This window comes from Dermacentor albipictus, chromosome 5 (genome assembly GCF_038994185.2).
Source record: "Dermacentor albipictus isolate Rhodes 1998 colony chromosome 5, USDA_Dalb.pri_finalv2, whole genome shotgun sequence".
Lineage (NCBI taxonomy): Eukaryota > Metazoa > Arthropoda > Arachnida > Ixodida > Ixodidae > Dermacentor > Dermacentor albipictus.
In genome coordinates, this window is record NC_091825.1 from 138,030,799 (window position 1) to 138,050,144 (window position 19,346).

Consider the following 19,346-nt stretch of genomic DNA (forward strand, 5'->3'; position numbering starts at 1 on the left):
AGGCTGATGATGATGATGATGATAATGCCGACGCCGCTCTCTGAGGTGTTCGCCGGAGCTCGATTAAGTTCAAGCGCTCCGACGTCTTCCATTGCAAAAGCGCACAGCGCTAGATAAAGGAATCGGTGCCAAAGACCGAAGAGGAGATTATGAAGTAGACGGTGCAGTTTAATGCGAGCGTTTTCTGCGCGTGCCTTGTGTTTTATGTAGCACGGATATGCTACCTAACCTTCGATGAAAATGTCGAATACCCACCGCAGCAGTTCGGGACCTGTGACATTTTGCTGCCGATCATGCGGTCGAGGGCTCGATCTCCGGTCGTGGAAGCGGCCGCGTTCAAATAAAGGCGCGGAATTAAAAAAAAAAAGCACGCGCACGCACACACATGCAAGCGAGCGCGATCATTCCTGCCGTGCACGTACTGCACAGAAGCACGCACACAGGATGCGAGTACCTTCCTACAGAAATAGCTTCCAGCCGGTCTGTTGACTTTGGTAAAGCACAATAAGCGGGCATGGTTCTCCGAGTCCCCGATTTTAATCTTCGGTAAAATATATATAGGTGGATAACTAAAGAGCAAGAGAGAGAGAGAGAGAGAGAGAGAGATGCTCTTTTTTTGTAGGGCAGGTATTTTTAGGAAAGCCTTTGTCCCTACTTCGACCTCGCAAAAGTGCTCAATAAAAAAATAAAAGAATAAAAAGCCTGCACTTGTGGATCACAAGTAAAAATTGTGCATAGAATGCTTATAACGAAAAAAAAAAGCTTGCAGTCAATATAAGCACTTCTTTCGTTTCTTTTCTCATAAAGTAGAGGAGAAGGTATATACATATAGTTCAGCGTTCAGTGTGACGCATCGAGTGGTTTAGAGCCGGCGGCTTATGCTTGCATGGCCGCAAGCTTTTGAGCGTCGGCTATAGCGTCCGGTGGGCGAAGCGATGTCATAAATTTCGCCTTCCTTTAAGCGGGAAAGCCGTCTTAGGCCCTCGGTGTCAACCTCAAGGCCCAGATAACCTCGCGGCTGAAGCACAGCCCTGCAGGATGTTAATAAATAGTCTGCTCAAACAGAAGCGGGAATAAGGTTTAGAAACTTACTTTCCTGCTGGCTGAAAGGTTTAAAGCGCTCAGCTTTTCCAACTGATTACAAAATGAAAAAGAAGTGAAGCGTTCGTTGAGTCACGCTAAATATATTCCGTGCCAGATGGTTTTATTTTTTTTGTTTCGAAAAGAATTTAATATGGTTCATTGCCCTCAATTATTTTTTAAACAAAAGGTTTCAGCAGTAGCGCTTACTACACGTGTTCTCAATTCTGTTTGGGACGTTTAAGGGATGCACCAATGATGCGTTTTTATGGTTCCTTGTCCATAAAATTCACCGAAGTATAAAGAAGACGAGTGATACAGTAAACAACATCTGTGCTGCGCTTCCCGGAAATTCTTCAGGGAGAGTACGCAGCAGCAGTGAAGATTTCATTATGACAGTTTTACTGTGTTGTTTTTCATTGTCGATAAATTATTATACATATGAAAGGACTGGGCTGCGATTTTGTAGCCATGACGTCCGCTCATGTTTGCGCCACTCTTATCATATACCGTCCACGGCCAGCTGATCCCATTCATAACTGAACATCGCTCTGATCACTGACGGAGCGCAAAAAGCGATAGCACCGAAAAATACATCGCTGCAACATCGCAGCCCACGCTTGCATTTGTTTCCCCAGGACCTGTAATTAATGCATGGTCATTTAGTCTTATTTAGCGCCCACGCACACACGCATCACTTAAAGGCAAACCAATGTCGTTATCGCTTTGTAAGACTATATATAGTCGCCAATCTTTACTTGTTATCACTTGACACGCACATGCAAGCACCCAACGCGCACACGCAACATCACTCACTCACTCACTCACTCACTCACTCACTCACTCACTCACTCACTCACTCACTCACTCACTCACTCACTCACTCACTCACTCACTCACTCACTCACTCACTCACTCACTCACTCACTCACTCACTCACTCACTCACTCACTCACTCACTCACTCACTCACTCACTCACTCACTCACTCACTCACTCACTCACTCACTCACTCACTCACTCACTCACTCACTCACTCACTCACACCCTCACTCACACCCTCACTCACACCCTCACTCACTCACTCACTCACTCACTCACTCACTCACTCACTCACTCACTCACTCACTCACTCACTCACTCACTCACTCACTCACTCACTCACTCACTCACTCACTCACTCACTCACTCACTCACTCCAGGGACAGAGTGTTAATTCATCTGTGACACATTGTTGGAAAAAGATACATAGTTTCCCTCGGCAAACAACTACGCGCTGTTCGGACAGTGGTATTCCGCGCGTACAAAGACCAGTCCTGATTAATTTTCTTTGCCGAATTTTCCCTCGCCAGCTACTTTGCCGTCGGCGAAGACACCGCAGGGGGGACCTCGCCGGTGCTAGAGCCGGGCTCACCAAAGGATCGCGAAGCAAACCGCCAACAACGTTTTTCGTAAAGCCGAATTTCTTCGCAAAAGAAAAGTTTTGCAGGCGCCGCATTCATTTTCGTCTTAACCCCATCGTGTCGGTGAGAAAGAATGAAAGCGGGTGCCGAGTCCGTATCTTCCGAGTCGTTTCAGATGTGCGGAACCCGGTATGCAAATTAGGCGTATAGCTCACTTTCTCTGACGCGAAAAAAAGAGAAAGAGCTCGCGGCGCCCATTGTTCGCGTCCCAGGTCTTAACCGGCTACGCGCCACACCGAACCCTCTCTCCAGAATCCTCCTTGCCGCTTTTTCACCTTTGTTCTTTGTTTCTTTCTTCCGGCTTTCCGTTAGACACTACTTTCGAGTCTTATTTTATTTCGCCTTACAGTTCGCGCACATTCGACGCCTTTTGCTTTTCTCGCGTCTCGTTACTTTTTTTTTTTGAACTATTAAATTCTCACCCAGCGTGTCTGACATTGCGTGTCCTGCTGGTGTTCCCTTTGTCGCGTTCGCGCGGCGCGGGGGCTGGGGGGGGGGGGGGGGCGAGGAGCGAAATCGCGATTAGGATTCCTTTGGAAGACGCGCGGCCGGCTTATCGGGTGGCCCGTACAAATGGAAGCGCGGCCAGAGCGACGACGAGGAATGTCAAAAACGATAAGCCTCGCAGAGGAGCGAAAGAAGGAAGAAAATCGGGGGTGGAGGGCGGGGTGGGGGATATGTGGCCCGGGTGGCACAACTATCTATTATTCGCCCCGGCCCAGCCAAGGGAGAGTCCGATGTTCCTGGGCCCCACTACCAGATCTGCGATGCGATTCGCCCTCTTTCTTTATTTCGCCCCCATTTCTCAGGATTTTCTCTCTTCTGAATCGCCTTCATTAAAGCGAGATTGCAAGGAACAAAAACGTACTGCGCAGCTATCCTCCTTTATCTCTGGATGACGACGCTGGCCGAAACACCATTCCTGCATATAGCTGCGCTTTCTTGTTTTTTTTTCTTCTTTATTTTTTGTTCCGTCCACGCAACGATGAACGATGAAGAGATTGCCGTGCCGGTCGGGAAGGGGATATGGAGAATTCTGCACCCGTCGCTGGATATTGGATTTTTTTTCTTTTATCGCGTCCTTTTATCTGCTACAGCAGTTGCCGCGTCCCGCGAGGGCGGTAACCCCAGACAGTGTGGCCGCAGTCGCTGCTGCTGCTTCATAGCTACGTCTAATATGTCTGCTTGCTGATTCCTTTCCATTATTCTGCCCGAATTTTCACTCCCGAAGTTCGGGCAGTTACACGACTGACTGAGAGATATTGAATGCTTGCCATTACCGCAGCGAAGCGATAACGACGCAGGTCGACGGCGGCTGCAACCCCCGCGGTTCGATGGCGTACACGGCTCAATCTCCGAAATTTATGCGGCGAACGCGCGCCTCGTCACAATTGAGAAGCGAAAATTCGCTTCGCTCGCATTTGCATCGTTCGAGGCCGAGCGAGCCCGAGACGGCGCGATGTTTGGTGGGTCGAGTGCTTGACGCGATTATATGGTAGGCGACGCGCCTTCATTAAGGACACTCATGCTGTTTTGTGAAACACGCGTATTCGATTTGTAAGCAGCCCCGGAGATTAATTTGGAAGCGTGCGAGCAAACATAGCTGCGAGAGTAGGAGTGTGAGATACGCGTGCGGCCGAAAAGTATCTCACTAGAGAGAGAGAGAGAGAGAGAGAGAGAGAGAGAGAGAGAGAGAGGATGTACACTTTATTTAATAGCAGTAATGGAGGGTGGTGGAGGCCCTCAGTCTAAGGCCTCGCTGGGACAATCTTTCAACGCAGCGTTGACGAACTTCACCAGGTACTCGTGTGCGTGTAAGGGGGTTGCTTGTGTCTGCCGTGTAGCCGAAGGGGTAGAGGGCCGGAGGGAAAAGGAAGGAGACGGGGAGAAGCAGGTGTGGGACAGTGCCACAGAATGTGTCGGAAGTTAGGTTAACCGCCACAGAAAGGGGGAAACAGATGGAGATTCATCTGAGAAAGCACGGAGAAGGTGTAGGCGGTTTGGAGAGAGCAAGCAGTTGGACTGCGCCTGCCGCAGTAGAACGCCGTGAACACGCGGGAGTGCCGTTTGGGGAGGGGGAAAGACGCGCCTGAGGAGACGACAGTGTTCTAGGCTGCGCGGTGTGTAACGTGAAGTGTGCGGAGTTGGTTCGGGGATGTCGGGAGCCTGACTTAAACTCCCGCGCTTCATCTATACATTTGCCATTTGTCATTGACCACATCAGCAACCTCAGACCAGTGACTGGGGCTCTTTGGCCATCATAGGCCCTTGCACCATAAAGCCACATATACCATCATCATCTGGCGTAAAACTTCACGTGCGAGCTGGTTAGTCCGTTCATTCCCCGACAATCCCGCATGACCAGGAATCCACACAATCTCCACCGTGTGCATAAATAATTTGCTGTGAGAGTGGTAAGTGGGGCCGGAAGCGTTCCTTGGAGAAGCTCCTTTCAGGGCATGTAGCTCTGCTATCGTAGGATGAGTAGTAGGAAGCAGTTCGCGGGGAACTACAGCTAGGGACTGGGAAAGTACGACGACAGGCGGAACCGCGGGCGGATGTGCTGGCGTTAGTCAAGGAACAGAGATGCAAAGGATGAGCGCGGAGGTAGCGCTGGTAACGCCTGTATAAAATGCGGGCTGCATGGCACAGAACGTTGTATTGGGGGTGCATGCGTCGTGGAAGAGAGGTGACATTTAGAAGGATTCGTGTAGCAGCAGGAAGTATGAAAAGAGGTGAAGTAGAAACCGTAGGGGTGGAATAGCCTAAGTACTCCAGGATAGTGTGTCCTCAGTGTTGGGTGATGGATGGATGGATGGAAAACTTTATTTGGTCCTGCAAGTAGTGATAATTAAACACTAAGCGGGCCGCTCCCGGGTCGGGACCAGAAGGCCAAGATTCACGGCCACGTCGTGAGCCTGCTGGACAGCCCAGAATTGTTCATCCAGGTCCGGGCTGCGAAGTGCAGCCTCCCACCTGGACGTGTCCTTGATCGCCGAGTCTTCAATTCTTTCGCAAGACCAGAGCATGTGTTCGAGCGTGGCTAAAGCACCACAATCCTGTCAATAAAGCTCTGTATACGTCTCAGGATAAAACTTCTTCAGTCTCCGTGGGCAAGGATAAATACCAGTCTGTAGTAAGCGTAATGTAAGTGCCTGAGCCCTGTTTAGTTTAGGATTCGGAAAACCGTAAACCCTGCGATTAAGAAGGTAATACTTCGTGATCTCATTTTATGTGGAAGGGGAGTCTCTGTTCTCGGGGAGTACCGTCACGCCGTGGCGCGGGGCAGAGCGGAGGGTAAGATCTCGCGCGGCCTCATGAGTGGACTCATTGAGATTCAGAGGGCTCCCTCAATTATTCCAAGGTGAGCAGGGAACCAACATAAGTAGTGTTGAGAGATCTCACATGTCTGCATAATTTTAAAAGTAACCTTAGCCAACGAGCCCTTTTCAAAGGCCTTAATGGCCGACTTTGAATCACTATATACAAAAGGCCTGCGCCTGTCAGCCAGGGTGAGCGCAGTAGCCACTTGCTCTGCGACCTCTGGCCTATCAGTCCGAACGGTAGCAGCGTAAACGACACGGCCCTCGTTGTCCACGACAACTACGGTAAACACCTTCCTCTCCTCGTTAAAAGAAGCGTCGACTAAGCCAACCTTCTGATTCTCATCACGAATGAGTCTCAGCAGGCAAGCCCCCTGGCCTTTCTTCTACCCACATTTCACCCCGGATGCATGTTCCTGGGAACAGGCTTGATGTGATACCGCTTACGGACCTTCAAGGGAATACCGACGTGAAGCTGCGAAATCTTCTCCTGAGAAAAACCTAACTCTCTCAGAATCTGCTGACCCGCGCTAGTCGTAGAGAGACGCACCATCTGCGTCCTCTCCTGAGCCTCAGCTATCTCATCCAAGGCATTATGAATTCCCAGCTGGAGAATTCGGTCGGTGCTGGTGCACGTTAGCACTCCCAACGCTTTCTTGGTGATCTTCCTAATCTGTGTGTCAAGCTTCTCCTTCTCTGATGGTTTCCACTTGTGCATGGCCGCCACATTAAGTGACACAATACAAATGCGTGCATAAGTCTAATCAGACTGTCCTCCTTCAGCCCCGTCTGCTGTTGGCCACCCTCTTCACTAGGCGTACCGCATTTTCTGTCTTGGCAATGATCTTCTGGATCGTCAGCGTGTTGGCGCGGTTCGACTCAATCAGCATCCCCAAAACCCTGATCTTATCTACCCTAGGTATGAGATCGCCATTTCTTGTACGAAGTTGAATGCTCAGCTGGTCCACGGGGATCCATCCCCTTGGCTTGGGTCCCCTTCTAGTGGGACTGTACAGCAACAGCTCCTACTTGGAGGGAGAGCACCTTAACCCCGTCGGGTCCAAATAAGTTTCAGTCACATCTACTGCCTCTTGTAGAAGACTTTCGATATAGCCCTCACAACCTCCGTGACTCCATATGGTCACGTCATCTGCATACATGGTGTGCTTAATCCCCTCAGCCTCCAAGAGCTTCTTGGTCAATCCGACCATGGCCAGATTGAACAATGTGGGCGAGATGACGGCCCCCTGAGGAGTTCCCCTGTCTCCAAGATTTAAAGTCTTTGATTCCAGCTCCGCAACCCTCAAGGTAGCCTTCCTGCCTGACAGGAAGGACATGACATAGTCATTAAAGCGCGCGCCGAGGCCAAGATCCGAAATGGACTTAAGAATATAAGAGTGCCGAACGCTGTCTTCTCCAGGTCCAGCCCTAGGATGGCCTTAACGCTCCTTCCATCTCCGCCAATGACCTGATGCTTGATGACCTTCATTGCGTCTTGAGTCGACAGCCCGGTCCGAAAAATAATCATAGGGGGGGGGGGGAGGGTAGACATCATTCTCCTCAACGTACCTTGTATGCCGATTAAGCACCGCATGCTCGGCCACCTTGCCCACACACGAAGTTAACGAAATAGGCCTTAAGTTATCAATGCTCGGCATTTTGCCAGCATTAGGAATCAGCACCGTGAGAGCTGTCTTCCACTGCTCCGGAACAACACCATCTCTCCACATAGAGTTAACCTCCCCGGTAAGGTACTTGATCGACCTATCGTCCAGATTCTTCAAAAGCTTGTTTGAAATCCCGTCCGGTCCGGGAGCCGACTTGCTGTTAAGGTTATGCAAAACCGTGCGTATCTCTTCCACAGGAAAGTCCTCCTCTAGGAAAAAGTTGTCCTCTCCCATGTAGGCCTGCACCGTCAGAAGAGCATTCGGGTCTAGCAACAGGAAGGTATTTGTTGGCCAGCTTCTCAACCAACTTTTCCTCCGAGGCAGAACTCACTGCTTCGTGTACAGCTCTAGCAAGGACGTGCCCCTGACTAGCTCTCCTATTGTAGTCGTTCAGCAAATGCTTAAGCAAGCCCCACGACCTCCCGTTGCGCACCTGCTCGTCCGCCGAGTTGCATACCTCATCCCACTGTTGCCTAGACAAAAGCTTACAGTGCTCCTCAATCAGCTTATTCAGCTCAGAAATCTTTTGACGCAGCCTGCAATTAAGCCGCTGCCCCTTCCACCTAGCCAGCACAGACTGCTTGGCTTCAATAAAATGGGCCAGCCTGCTATCAACACTATCCACCTCCAAATCCGTAGTGATCACCTCCGTAGCCTCCTTTACATCCTCCTTCACCTGGGTGACCCAATACTCCAGGGGCGGCCGGTACAGGCCTTCGAATTCCTTCCTCCTTTTTCCTGTCTCCTCCCGGATCACCCGAAACTTATCCCAGTCCATAAACGTTAACGCCCTAAGGCGCCTACCCTCAACCTCAAAAACGACTTGGTTAATATAATGATCACTACCTAGGTCTTCAGCAAGATTGCACCAACTAGGCTTGGCCGCGTCCTTTGCAAAGCAGAGGTCAGGGGTAGTATCCCTACACGTTGACGTCCCTATACTTGTCGGAAAGGCAGGGTCAGTGACCGGCGTAAGGTCAAACTCCGCAGCGTTCTGCCAAAGGTCTCTCCCTTCAACTGTGTCATGCTTGTACCCCACATGTGATACGGAGCAATAAAATCCCCGGCCGCGATCAGCGGATGGTCTCCGGCAAGCGTAGGAGCCTTCTGCAGAAGCAACTTGAATCTCTGCACCCTGTCCCTCGGTGCACTATACACGTTCAGTATAAACACGCTTTTCTTGTTCACCCGGTTAGGAATCACCTCAATCATGACATATTCCAGGGAACTGAAAGGTATCTTAAGATCATGGACCACTTGTGTCCTGTGTCCGTTTGTTATCCAACAGAATGCAGGTCCCCCGAGCTTTGGATCCCCCGAAGACGGTTCGGTAGCCCGTCAGAGAAACTTCTTCCGTCATTGTCTCCTGCAGTAGAATAGCCTGCGGCGTACCCTTACACGAGCGAATATATTGCTGTAGATGCGCCCGTTTACAAGCATACCCCCTACAGTTACATTACCACACACAAAAAGCCTTATTTTGTCGCGCCATGTTGAAGCAGTTGCTGCGAGCCATCTTGCTGAACCTGAGACTTCCCTGTCGAGGAACCAGTCGACTGAGATCCCGACCTAAGAAAGGGAGAGGCACTCAGACTGGACTTGTTTTCGAACACCTCTATTCTACATTGCAGCTCGTTGAACATCCCATGCATCGATCGAGCCGAGTGACTCTGTGAGACGCATATTAAGCTGCGCCAGACCATCGTTGACCTGCTTAACACTATCCACAACACTCGACACTGCAGCATCTCCTTCACCTCAGATCTCAGCTTCCTCGACGCGGGCTCCACCTCATGAGTCATCGCCTTCCTTTTTGAGGGGCGCGACCCACTAGCCTCACCTACATCAGCAAAATCCATGCTCTCTATGGGCTCAGGCATGGCCCTCTCGGCCGGTGCAGGTCCTGTAACATCCTTAAGGGCCGAGATTTCTGCCCTAAGCAAGCTCACTATTTCTCTCAACTCTGCGTTTTCCTGTTCCAGCCTCTTGAATCTCGCCTCATTCTTGCTATGATCTGGCCTTACCAAACTAGGCATCTCCGTTCGAGCGCTTGCGCGCTCCGCCCAAGTAGTACCCCTGGCCGCTCCACCGGGGCCCTTGCCTTGTAGACGCTCCAACATCCTGACCCTCAGTCCCATTGGGGCCACGCGCAGTCTCAGTTCCCAACTGTCCGTCCAGTCCGAAGCGCACCGTAGACGCCGATCTGCTGACAGACCGGCCACCGGAGCGGCTGCGAGATGCTCTTCCTGGTCTCCTTGATGTTGATCTTGAACGTCGACGCCCACGATCCTGTCCTCGCCCAGCCTCCAGCGTCTTCCCCAACGTCGGGAACTGGCTTTCGTCGTACCTGAAGCCTCCCTTCTCTTCATCCTCCGCCTTGATATCCGCCATAGCCCGCTCAAAACGACGGCGCCGGACCACATATGGGGTACAGAACCGCTGCTGGCAAAGTGCCTCGAGTGGCCAGTCGCGCTGCAATGTTGCGTGCATTTGCGGGCTTCTTTAACGCTCTGAAAAACACTTACGTAGTACGTATCGAGCCACATAAAACTGTATCGGGAGTTTTCCATGTCGCTCTACAATTTTGTCATTGATACTTTTAATCTAACTATAATATTAGGGAAGTTGATTAATTAAAACGATTTATCTAATTAGGCGGAATTAAGAATAATAATTTGAGTATTTCCAACCGACCGCGAACATTACCTTGGTTCTGTCCAGCTACGTGGCATTCGCATAGCTTTAAACTCTGTCTAAAATTAGCTGGGAATCCCTGTATACTGTAATTGATAACCTACACGGAAGCAGGAGCCCGATCGCTGACACTTATTGCCAAATTGTAAAGAAGAGGAGCAAGAGTAGAGCCCTGAGGACTACCCCGTGGTGGATGTGGAAATATGGATGGTGAAGTAGCGTCTCCTATGCCAAGGGAGCATAGGTGCGTGCCCGAAGAAAATCGCGTACATAATTGTAAACGCACGCATCGCACTTTGCGTGGGCCAGTTGTCGGAGCATAACAGCGTCATCAGCCTCGTTGTCGAATGCTTTCCTCATTTCTATAGCGAGAATAGCACGAAGCTGGACAGTGTTAGGGTGTATAAGCACGTCATTGTAGATCTGAAGAAGATCGTCTTGCGTAGAGGTACGTGCGCGGTGACTTGCGAGCCTATGGGGCAAGTACCTAATTTTGTCCAAGATTGCTGTGAGGCGAACAAGTATGACGCGCTCCATGAGTTTTCTAGCGCAAGAAGTAAGAGAGATGGGTTGCTAGGATGTAGGCGAAAGTCTTTTGCCAGGTTTAGGAATGAATATGATTTCAGCATGTTTCCTTTCCTGGGGCATGTATCCCTCAGCCCGCACATTATTGATCTGCTCGAGGAGAAAAAGGTAGTCGGTCTCAGTTCGGCTGTGGAGCTGCCTGTTGGTAATGACATCCGAGCCCGGGATAGTGTGCGCACAAAGTTCAGCGACAGCTGGACCTGGACGAAGCTCTGAAAGGGTGATTGGGGCCGACAGATGGGAATCAGGATTATCCTGCTCGTCATATAGTCTGCGTACTCGGGAGTATCGGGTGGTGCGAGATAAGTCGGAGATCCGTATAGAGAGCGTCTAGTGTCGGATAGTTGTTGATCAGTTTTTGCAAACGACGGACGCTAGCTGTTCGAGTGGACTGAAGGTCGAGGAGAGCCCTTAGAAGTCGCCATGCGGACCATAAATGGAGGCTGTTGTACATCTGATCACACACTGTGTGCCACGGAGGAAGTGTGTACTACAAGGCGCACGTTTCTGTTCAAAAATATGTGCCCGAATCAGATTTTTTTGTCGGTGTGCCGAACAATCAGTTCAGTCTTCAAAAGGACCTGGAAATGGGCTAGTCGGCCACGGCTAGCCCATCTTAAGAAACTGCCGTTTTATGCATTGAAGCACGAAAGTAACTAGAACACCAATGCATTTCGACGGACACTTTGAAAATTAACATCTCGGAACTGGTGCCGTCCAGAGAATTCATTATAAGTGGACGCGCCGTGCGAACTCAGCGTCTATAATTCGTAGATTGAAATATGTGGCGTGAAGTAGTTAATTAAAGAGATAATTAGAATAACTACATAATTATTGAATATAACCTTTTGATTTCTCGTAAATGTGATGGCATCAATAGCTAGAATTGTGCTATCTACCACAGGCAATCTTTAAGAAATCTTGTGCAGCTAAAAAAGAAAAACATAAGCGCTGTATAGCGTTATCAATCAATACATGATTAAGCAATAGTGTTATCAAAAGAAGGACTACCGTACCATAAGGCTGACAAGCAAACAAGAAATTTGCGAACAAAGTGAAGAAAAAGAAAAAAAAGTTTGTAGCCGAGACAAGCAGTCAGTAGACACAACATACTGACGCTCGCGCAGGGTTATACCTCACTTGTATTGCGCGGCTGCTATATAGCGTTTTGCTTTTGTTTCGCAAGTGCTTCGACGAGCACTGTTTATAACGAACGATGGCTCCAACATCCCGATGTTCACTTTAGCTACATAAAGGCACAAATGTATCCTTATATCGAACGCCTTCTCTAGAAGGTATTTCTTTTCCCTCCCAAACTTAATTCTCCAAGTGAGAACAGCTTTACGGTGTCGTAAACTCCACCTCACGACGCTTTCCGTGTTTTGGAACAGAGAAGCAATGAACAAGAAACTGAACAGATGTCCCTTTCTCCCTTCTCCTCCCATGCCCTCTATTGCAATTACAGGAGCGCTTGTCTTGAGAATCGATATCGAATTGCGTTTGTCAGTTTGGCGCAGTTACACATTATTTTTTCGATGATCAACGTTGAATCATATACAAAAATATGTTGTTTATAAAGCGCTTTTTGTCAGCTCGTGTGCTGGCATGAGATTATCCAGGTTGCGTCGGCACGGAATCCCCGAGTGCCTTTTTGTTAGGCTCCGTGCGGTAGAACGAGGAACAAACTCCTTTCCGTAAACTCACCAAATCAATTCTTCGAAGTGCTTTAGCCTTCTCTCTTCCTCATGAAAGATGCATGCTGTTGTCCGGTGAATGTACATCTTCGACGTATTGTTAGCATGCAACCATAGATTAAATATACGTGGTATACAGTTCATTCTCGCTTGAGTAGTACGAACAAAACAATTGCAATTTCGCTCATAATACGAAGTCATATTCACATTCATTCACATTTACTGGTTCCACACTCACGCTCGATCTTACTCGCATCCACTCCTACTCAGAGGCGCTCACTGAGGTACATACTCATGTCCGCACACGCTCGCCGGCACTCATTTCCTTTCGTACTCACGCCCACTTCGTAACTGACTTTCATTCGTGCTCGTGTTAAAGGGCACTTACTCCTTTTCAGACACCCGTCAACTCGTTCAGCGGCTCTCACTGCCGTTCATACTCACGACCACTCAGAGTCATCGTCACTGACTTTCGCTAGCCTTCGTGTTAATGGGCCCTCACTTCTCTTCAGATAGTCGTCAACTGAAGTTCACTGGCTCTAACTCCTGTTCATATTCACGCCCACTCAGAGTCCTAGTCACTGACTTTCGTTCGTGCTCGTGTTAAAGGGCACTCACTCCTTTTCAGATACCCGTCAACTCGTTCAGTGGCTCTCACTCCCGTTCATACTCACGACCACTCAGAGTCATCGTCTCTGACTTTCGCTAGCCTTCGTGTTAAAGGGCCCTCACTCCTCTTCAGATAGTCGTAAACTCAACTTTACCTGCTCTCACACCCGTACATACTCACGCCAATTTAGAGACATAGCCCCTGACTTTCACTCGTACTAGTCTTAAAGGGCACTCACCCCTGTTCAGGCACCCGTCAATTTAAGTTCACCGAAACTAACTTCCCGTTCGTATATGAACTCTTTTTCACTTTTCTACAAGGTGAAGCACGTCCTGTCATGATTTAGCGCGTTTAAACCAGAATAAATACACCGCTTACTCAGCAAGTGCCACCATAGTTACCGAGGGGCACGTTCCTCACTGAAATCTGCAGCGTATCTCTTGTCGTAATGCGCAAGCTGTCGCTTACGAAAATGTCAACCCAGGGTTGGTTTTGCCGAGGTTACTTTGGTTTTGCAGAAGAATAAGTTTATATACTAATAAAGATCATATTACTTTCCTCTTACTGGGACTAGAGTTTGTTATAAAGATTTTTTTTCTCTTTCTCTCCCTTTGAAAAAGTCAAGCTCAGGGTAATTTTTAGGTGAGCGCTACAAAACAAACATGAAGTTAGGAGTTCGGTGATACGAAGGAAAAATGTTTGTTCGCGCTGAGCGCAAACTGCGTGAACTGTAGCGCATGAGATTGTGTTGCTAGTTTATGCTATGCCATGAAGAATTCATAGTAAGCGCACGTCTAGGTGTCAGTCAAGGCTTATACTCTTTTGAAATAACGCTATCTTGGTTTTCTAGACTAAGAAGTCAGATGAACTACGGGGCTTAAATTTGCCTTCTACTTTGCGTGTTAGATATCCTGTGCGAGAGAAATCCGTTTGTGCACTTGTGAACGTCTTCTTGTACTATGTGCGAAGTCAGGCCTCCAAAAAAAGAAACTTGCCCTGACGTTGCATCTATTGATCGAGATAAGAACAGAAAGGTCCTGATTCCTATCATTAACAAAACGTTAAAGTGGCTGTCCGTGATAAATACTATTTGTCTCTTACCTAAAGTCTGTGGTATGGCAGTACCTGCGCTGAAACGCATGTTATCGAGGCTTTTTTTTTTTTCGGAGGCACCATTTAACGAAGGGCATATGTTATAAAGAGTGTGTCCGCTTCCACAAGTTCTCATTGGTGCGGAGATGCGCTGAATGCTTCGTTGTTTCGCTTTGTCCAGTGCGTTGGTCATACACAATGACGCATTCCGCTAAAATAAGAATAAAGAAAGTGAAGTAAAGGCGAACAAGGTGTCTTCAGAAAAAAAAAAATTGAAGCCGTTTGGAACTAGAGCCAATTTATTCATGAAGAGTCGATTAATACTCAGTCTCTCCCGCATTGTGGTTTTCTACTATTGTATGGAGTGTTACCTCTGCGAATTAAAAAAAAAAGAAGATGAAGAAAAAAACACGGTAGCGATTCCCCACACACCTCTCCATCCATCCATCGTTAGGCTGAAAGATGTCACCAACTGTTGTGGAGACATGTAGCAGTAAGTTACCAAACAACTTGGGCGAGGTACGTCTTGTCTAAAAAAAAAAAGTTAACTAAATATATAAAAAAACTAACAAATGAAAATGAAAGAAGATGAAAAGAATAGCATTCAAAAGGGTAAAGATATTGGGTTTCCTCAATAAGATTACACCGCAAAGAAAAAGCGCGGCTGCATGATGAAATCGTTGAACACCAAGGTTGAACGCTGCAGGTGGTTATGAACGCCTAAAGCACAGGTGAGTCCGTAGGGAAAGTCTCTGTATTGCACTGAACTGAGGTTCCCGGTGATGAGTACAGTGCCGCGGTTCTTTTCACTGCATATCACGCAGTCTCACACACAAAAAAAAGTTTCGTGCGTAGTCTGGGTTGCGGTTGGGCATGGCGAGGGTTGAGCTAACGTCCACGGGGTAGCGCATCTGAAGGGGCCGCAGCTACACTTCACGTTCGGCGTGGAATGGCATAGTACGTGTCACGAAAGCGAGAAATTCGAATCCTGATGGGCGTGAATCGAGGAACGCTCGCTAGAGAACTCTGTAAAGTAAAAAGCAGCCGCACCTGCTTCTTTTCAAGCACATCTGAATTGTCATTAACGAAAACGGACGTAAATGGATATGCGTATCAGTGACGGTCCTGAATTTGCACTCTGAATTCGAATTAGGTTCCAAACGAAACCTAAATCTTGAATTTGTCAAAAAGAAACATAAAGAAAACGTATGCACATGTCCCGGCGGGGTTTTGCGCTTCTTATGTTACAGGATTCCAGTCGCACAATATGCGCATGTGTCATGCACGCTTGCATAATGTGGTAGATCTATATTCGGCGACAGCCTAAGAATGTAGTGGCGGATACGCCGCTGTCCAGCTTAGCTCTGTAAAGTAAAAAGCAGCCGCACCTGCTTCTTTTCATGCACATCTGAATTGTAATTAACGTAAACGGACGTAAATGGATATGCGTATCAGTGACGGTCCTGAATTTGCCCTCTGAATTCGAATTAGGTTCCAAACGAAACCTAAATCTTGAAGTTGTCAAAAAGGAATATAAAGAAAACGTATGCACATGTCTCGGCGGGGTTTTGCGCTTCTTATGTTACAGGATTCCAGTCGCACAATATGCGCATGTGTCATGCACGCTTGCATAATGTGGTAGATCTATATTCGGCGACAGCCTAAGAATGCAGTGGCGGATACGCCGCTGTCCAGCTTAGAGAAATTGTGCAGATGCGCCAGCCAATTACGTCCGCTCATTTCAGTTACGTCACAGCGGAGAGGTGAACTTCTTTCGGCGTTGGCATCTCTGTCGATAACTACGCTTTGACATCGTGACCCGGGTGCTCTTTGGAATTTGCGGATGTTGCCTATGCACCAATAAAATCCATCCTTCAATCAACTATGCTGTGAAGCGCGTAGGCACACAGGTCGGCTGCGCTGCGGTTTTGTGGGCGAAGCTTGAATACCAAATTTTTAGACTGTCACCGAGTATAGAGACCACGCTTGTTCGGAGCAGACGTCGCACTCGTAGTCTGACTGACAGCCCACAAGAAGTTCGCAAACGGAGCGTTAGCGTCGCAAGTCACGTGAGCAACTCATATCTTCGCCTCCATCTGCGGGCGTGGTGACGCGACATCGTGTTCTTGATATAATACGTCGGTGATACACTGTACACAGCACATTGATGTCAAAGGCGAGGCGTCGAGTCACTTTCCCGGCACATTGTGCACTGCACTCACTAGTTTTCTATCTGTGCACGTTGTCGCAAACCACGCACTATTCGTCGAGGGGCCGAGGAATCGGAAACGATACGACGGGGGCGTAAGCCTTTTTGGTCGTCTTGCAGACGACAGCAGTGAGAAGCTTGGGCTTTGCGTTGATCGCGTGCGTTCACTGGATACTGCGGGACGATGCTCGCTTCGGCTGGAGAGCACACCAAAACAAGAACCTCTAAACTTTGTATTGGAGCCACGTAGTGTCCTCAGTGAAGAACGATTTATTTGACTAACGAAGGCCTTCGAGGCGGCTAAATATCCCGGTGAGGTCTTCACGCCACACCTGTAATGAAAGAATGCGTCAAGATTAATTATAACACCCCCCACTGTGAGTGTGAAACAAATTAAAAATGAGAGAGAGAGAGAGAGAGAGCGCAATAGATATCATACGTTTGTTTACATATCGTAGCATTTATAACAACACACTGCCTGGATTTTGTGTTTTCGCGGAATTTTCGTATCAGAACAGGTACTCAGGACTAACTTATATTATTGATCTTTAACAGCATCCGTGAGGTGCTAGTGGCGATGTCGCTAGTGGTAGGTCTGAGGAGAAGAGGTCCTTAATAATGTGCCTTCTTCTCTAGCGTGCGTTTCGTTCGTCCACAATCTGTTTACATTGAGCTCCCGTAGAGGTAAGTTGTAGTCAGTAGGTTCAGTGTGAAAAGGAGGCTAAATGTGATGAACTGCAGGAATATGGGGAGTTGGGCGAGTTGGTTAAACTCTCACGAAAAAAAAAAAAACTGCAAAGAAGCTGAAAACACAGAGCCAGCAAAGTACACAGTACAGGCGTGGAACTTTTTTTGGATACCTCTGCAGCATTACAACCCGCAGATCTTGCATTGCGGCTTCCGGAACCTGTTACCTATTCGTGTGGTACGAATGTCGTGTGGTACGAATGGTATAAATGCGTGTAAATTGCGCGGACACGTAGCGTTGCGCCCTGACTTTAGTTCTTATGCGCATGGGTAAGCTGGCTTAAAGCTTGAGTCGTGCCCGCTGTACAATTTGCATAAGCCCGTAACGCTAGCATTTACGCCTCAGTTTGACAATTCGGCGAGCGGGCGTGTTTACTCGTACTTATGGCCCAATAATACTCCATCTCACCGACTGTACATGCAGTGTAGCAAAGCCTACAGAACTCGTGCCAGCCATTCGATAACAAGAGTTGGGCGCGTGTTTCTGAAGAAAGAGGAAGGCTCGCTCATTGTACACTACTAATTCTATTCCGTGACGCTTTCATTCAGTCGGCGTCGCGGGATCAAAGGCATACAATGAAGGCGCCCTCACTTGGGTTTTTCTTTTCTAATTGGCTGAGCGCGAGCCACAGCTTTTGCCGCACTGCCTAGAATTGGTGGGATTGGAGCATAGTGAGAATCCTTCAACGATAAGGAGGTTACCGTGAAGCACTTTAATGAAAATGAAGAAAAAGCGCACTAATGCATTGACTCATGCCTATTACAGCGTTAATACTTCTTAGGTCCCAATTAAGAGTGCCGTCGATTAAATTCCTACAGTGGATCAGCGTATTATTAATGGTTGTTTTGAAAAACAAAATATGTATGTACACTATACAGGAAAGGGAAACCGAGGAGCAGGCTGGGCAACTGCCACCGGAAGAGACACAACGCCTGCCTACTCTTCAGAAAGGAGGAGACAAAGAAATGGAAGACAGGAAGAAGGGGAGGGAAGAGGAATGTTGTTAACATGTATAAAACGCTGTTAGTAGGCGCTAGTCGGACGAAATTAGCGCTGTAGTAACGATGCGCAAGCACGGATGCGCCCGTTTTAATAAACGAACAGACCGACGTGAGCACAAATGCGCAAAAGCAGCCTTACCCCATGAAATAACATGGTTCGTTGTACATGAGAAAGTTCGCGGATCGTGCACTTCCTACATCTTCGTCGGAGTTTTCTTTGGAGCAACCGGCACCTTATCCGCTCCAACACATCGCGCTGGCACTGTACCTAAAAAAAAAAAAAACAGAAAAGAAGTAATACAGAGTTATCACCGTCCTTTTTTTTTGTGCGCAAACCTATGTCGTACAGTCTAAGCTGTTGCGCATCAAGAGACAACGATTTTCTCAATGTTTGATATTTCTTAAGAGTGTTAACGAAACGCTTTTCGTTAAAGCTGCTGTTCGAGCATACGTCGAACCGCGAGAATGTCATTTATCACTGCTACACATACTTGCTGTTCATGGTTCATGCCACGGAAAAAATGGAAAGGTAATCTAAAGAAAAATGCAGGCTTGGGTTGAGTATTTTTTCCCGCGCACAACGTAAATTTTCGTGCTCTTATTTTGTGGCCGATTGTTTTAAAATTGGCCACATCACTGTTTTTTTTTTACGTCTGTTGACTGAAAAATGATGTGCACAGTATCTTGCATAAAAAAAAAAAAGGAAAGGAAAGCCTACATGGAATGCCCAACTAGGATGAAGAAACAACTACTTCGTTTTATCTATTTTCCCGATGGTGCCAATTGTGTGCACGAGATAGACATAGCATATCAATAAAGGCCCACTCAACCGACCTTATCTAACCTGAGGTGCGATGAATGCCTGAACGATGAATCGTTCAATCCCTATAGGTTATACCGTCCTTTGCCCTGCTGGCTTGCGGAATTTTACCTCGTGGAAAAGTAGCCAGAGCTGTCAGCTCCTAAAAATTTCAGTGACTTGGATTGCAAAGCAACGTAGGATCTACACAGGGCGAGTTGAATACGGATTACGACATGCGAAGCACAGGTCAGTGATGCTCACATTATATATACAACTTGGAGTCCTGAAGGTCGAGGTCCTTGTCCGTACTCCAGGCGCGCCGAAAGTGACCGGAAGGCATCTCCAGGTCTGAAAAAAAAAACTCCAGAAAATGTGGCAA

At 48.0% G+C, this 19,346-nt stretch overlaps 2 protein-coding genes across 2 annotated transcripts in view; one reads left to right on the top strand and one right to left on the bottom strand.

The window, feature by feature from the left end:
• LOC135909297 (uncharacterized) overlaps positions 1-19,346 on the top strand; it is a 192,018-nt gene that overhangs the window by 23,957 nt on the left and 148,715 nt on the right. The window lies entirely within an intron of this gene.
• The window catches only part of LOC135909295 (lens fiber major intrinsic protein-like), a 52,765-nt gene continuing 51,721 nt past the window's right edge, over positions 18,303-19,346 (bottom strand). Inside the window, exons 7-8 of the mRNA XM_065441234.2 lie at positions 19,229-19,315; positions 18,303-18,433 (exon numbers count right to left, since the gene is read on the bottom strand). Coding sequence (XP_065297306.1) covers positions 19,230-19,315 — 86 coding nt within the window. The 3' untranslated portion in view covers positions 18,303-18,433; position 19,229. The remainder of the gene's footprint in view (positions 18,434-19,228; positions 19,316-19,346) is intronic.